Below are 2,767 nucleotides of genomic sequence, written 5' to 3' on the forward strand. Positions count from 1 at the left end.
ACGTAATTAACGATCGAATTTTAAGTTATAATTCTATAGATTATGTCTATAAAATGTAACATAAATAGAAAATTATTTGATATATTAAAGAGAATTATTAAAATTAATTTTATAAAATATTACTTTTTATGCATCTCGTTGACTTATTAAATAATTTTTTATTTAACCTTTAGAGATATGATCTATGTGATAATAAGTTTCAACGCAACTCTTAATTTTATTATACAGAAATCCAATTAAAAATTATGGAAGAAAGATGTCATGTTATTAAATTTCACAGTTTGGTGTCATTTGATCCTAACTCATATATATATATATATATATATATATATATATATATATATATATATATATATATATATATATATATATATATATATATATATATATATATATATATATATATATATATATATATATATATATATATATATAAACTTAAAAAATCATATTTAGTATGATTATTAAAAATAATTAATATATTAAAACTATAAATATAACTATATATTAACTTGAAAAACGTATACTACTAATATAAATATATTTTTGTTGTAGTCAAATATTAAAAATTAATAAAAATATTTATATTAATATTATGATAATATAATAAAACATATTACCAGTGTAAAAATAAATTAATACATTAACCAAATCAATCAATATAATAACATATTAAAAATATTATTTTTGTATTAGGAAAATTAAAATTAATATAACGATACTTTAGTCAAAGGTTTTAATATATAGTCATATTAATTTCTATTTTTTTGAAATACAATTATGTTAATATATTAATAGACGTTTCTATAGTTATGTTTATATCAAAACCTTTTTCTAATATGTTGTTATATTAATTTTTTTTTTGAAGTCATAAATCTTATATTTATATTTGTATCCAATTTTTTTTCAAATTAATATATGAATATATATTAAATAATATAAATAATATTTTCAAATTTTAATATAATTTTATTTGTATCTAATTTTCTTTAAAATTAAATCATATAAATATTTATTTTATTTAAAAATTCTCAACTGATTTATCATTATTATTAAAAGGCAATAATTATAAACATTAATATAACTATAAATTAATCATAGGTGCTAATTTAAATTTAACTATATTAATAGATATTTATATTAATTTAACGACAATATATTAAAACGTATTTTCAGTGTAAAAATAAATTAATACATTAATCAAATCTATGTATATAATAATATATTAAAACAAAAATATTATCTTTGTACTCAAAAAATTAAAATTAATATAACTATACTTTAGTCAAATAAATTAATATTTAGTCATATTAATTTCTACTTTTTTTATGTACAATTATATTAATATATTAATAGACTTTTCTATAGTTATAGTTATATCAAAACCTTTTATTAATATATAGTTATATTAATCTTATTTTTTTGAATACATAAATCTTATATTTATATTTGTATCCAATTTGTTTTCAAATTAATTTATAATTATATCTATTGTTTGATTAAGATATAAACTGATATTTTTTGAGAGACACTGGCAACCTATATTTATATATTAAATATAAAATCAAGTATCATATATAAAACTATTTTATATTAAAAATTCTCAACCGATTATCACTAATATTAAAAGACAACAAATATATTTTTACTTAAAATAAAATTTACATTAAAGTTTTGATATAGCCTATATAAGTTAAAATATAAGAGGACTATGAAAAGAGAAATAAATCTGGTCCATTAATTTGAATGAATTAAAATTTAATGATTATGATTAATTTTTTTTATTTCTAAAAATTAATCTTATCCATTAATATCAAATCGTACACACAATTACTCAAACATCTATGCTAAAGTGAACGTTGTTGATGACAAAAAATAAAGAAAATCATGATCTTAAATACATTTATTAATTTATAATAAGTTATAAAAAAAATACAAGCACATATCTCATTCAAGATCAAGATGGTTTGTGGCTAAATATGCAACCCGACAAAGAAATTTCATATCATTATTAATTGTATTAATAGTAGGATCAACTGTGTGTTCATTATCCAGTTTAGTTTGGCATATTTCAATATCATCAGCCGCTACGAAAGCATCATAGTTTGCAGTTTTAGCATCCTCATCCACGTCTTGGATAATCATTTTGAATGAATGAACTAAATTAAAGTAATCAACGGTTGCGCATTCTTTCATGGCGGTAGAAGAAGGGTATTTTCCAACCAATGTTTTTATTTCATTTTGCGCATATGTACTCTTCTTTACCGCCATACTTAAGATGGCCTTGCAAAGGGTAGGATAGTCTTTTGATGAAGTGATTTCAGGGTATCCTTGTATGAGTTTCAAGCAACGGTCGTGGTCTTTCCCAGCATCATTGCACACAACTTCATACAAATTTGTACTGGCTTGAGAAATAAAGATTAAAGAAATTAGAAGGAACAAGGATAATTGTGTTGAATGATTCATTGTTTTTTACTTAGTGATGGATAATGGAATTACATTTCTCTTCTTAATTTATAGACGTTTTAGGATAGCCTCTCAAAATGTTAATATGGTTTTTATTTACTATAAATTTAAGGTTTATTTTAATTTATTATGTAGTTTTAGAATAATATATTTTATACTATTTTTAAAATTGTATTTATTTATATTGCCAATTCTTTTTCAAACGTATTTATTTTTTGTTAATAGTTTAATGAAATAAAGTCATATATTTTATTTTTAGTATATGAAAATTTCCATTTAAAAAATAAATAATATATATATA

General features: G+C 18.7%; 1 protein-coding gene across 1 annotated transcript; it reads right to left on the reverse strand.

Moving 5' to 3' along the window:
- Positions 1-1,888: 1,888 nt before the first annotated feature.
- Positions 1,889-2,494, reverse strand: LOC127092718 (uncharacterized). Its single transcript, XM_051031602.1, has one exon. The coding sequence runs from the start codon at positions 2,464-2,466 to the stop codon at positions 1,948-1,950; it is 519 nt and encodes a 172-aa protein (XP_050887559.1). The 5' UTR covers positions 2,467-2,494; the 3' UTR covers positions 1,889-1,947.
- Between the last annotated feature and the right edge of the window lie 273 nt (positions 2,495-2,767).

Source organism: Lathyrus oleraceus, chromosome 6 (assembly GCF_024323335.1).
Source record: "Lathyrus oleraceus cultivar Zhongwan6 chromosome 6, CAAS_Psat_ZW6_1.0, whole genome shotgun sequence".
NCBI classification, from domain to species: Eukaryota; Viridiplantae; Streptophyta; class Magnoliopsida; order Fabales; family Fabaceae; genus Lathyrus; species Lathyrus oleraceus.

Bases quoted from the DNA above. Each gene is read 5' to 3' on its own strand.
- LOC127092718 (XM_051031602.1), bottom strand. From the start codon at position 2,466: ATGAATCATTCAACACAATTATCCTTGTTCCTTCTAATTTCTTTAATC.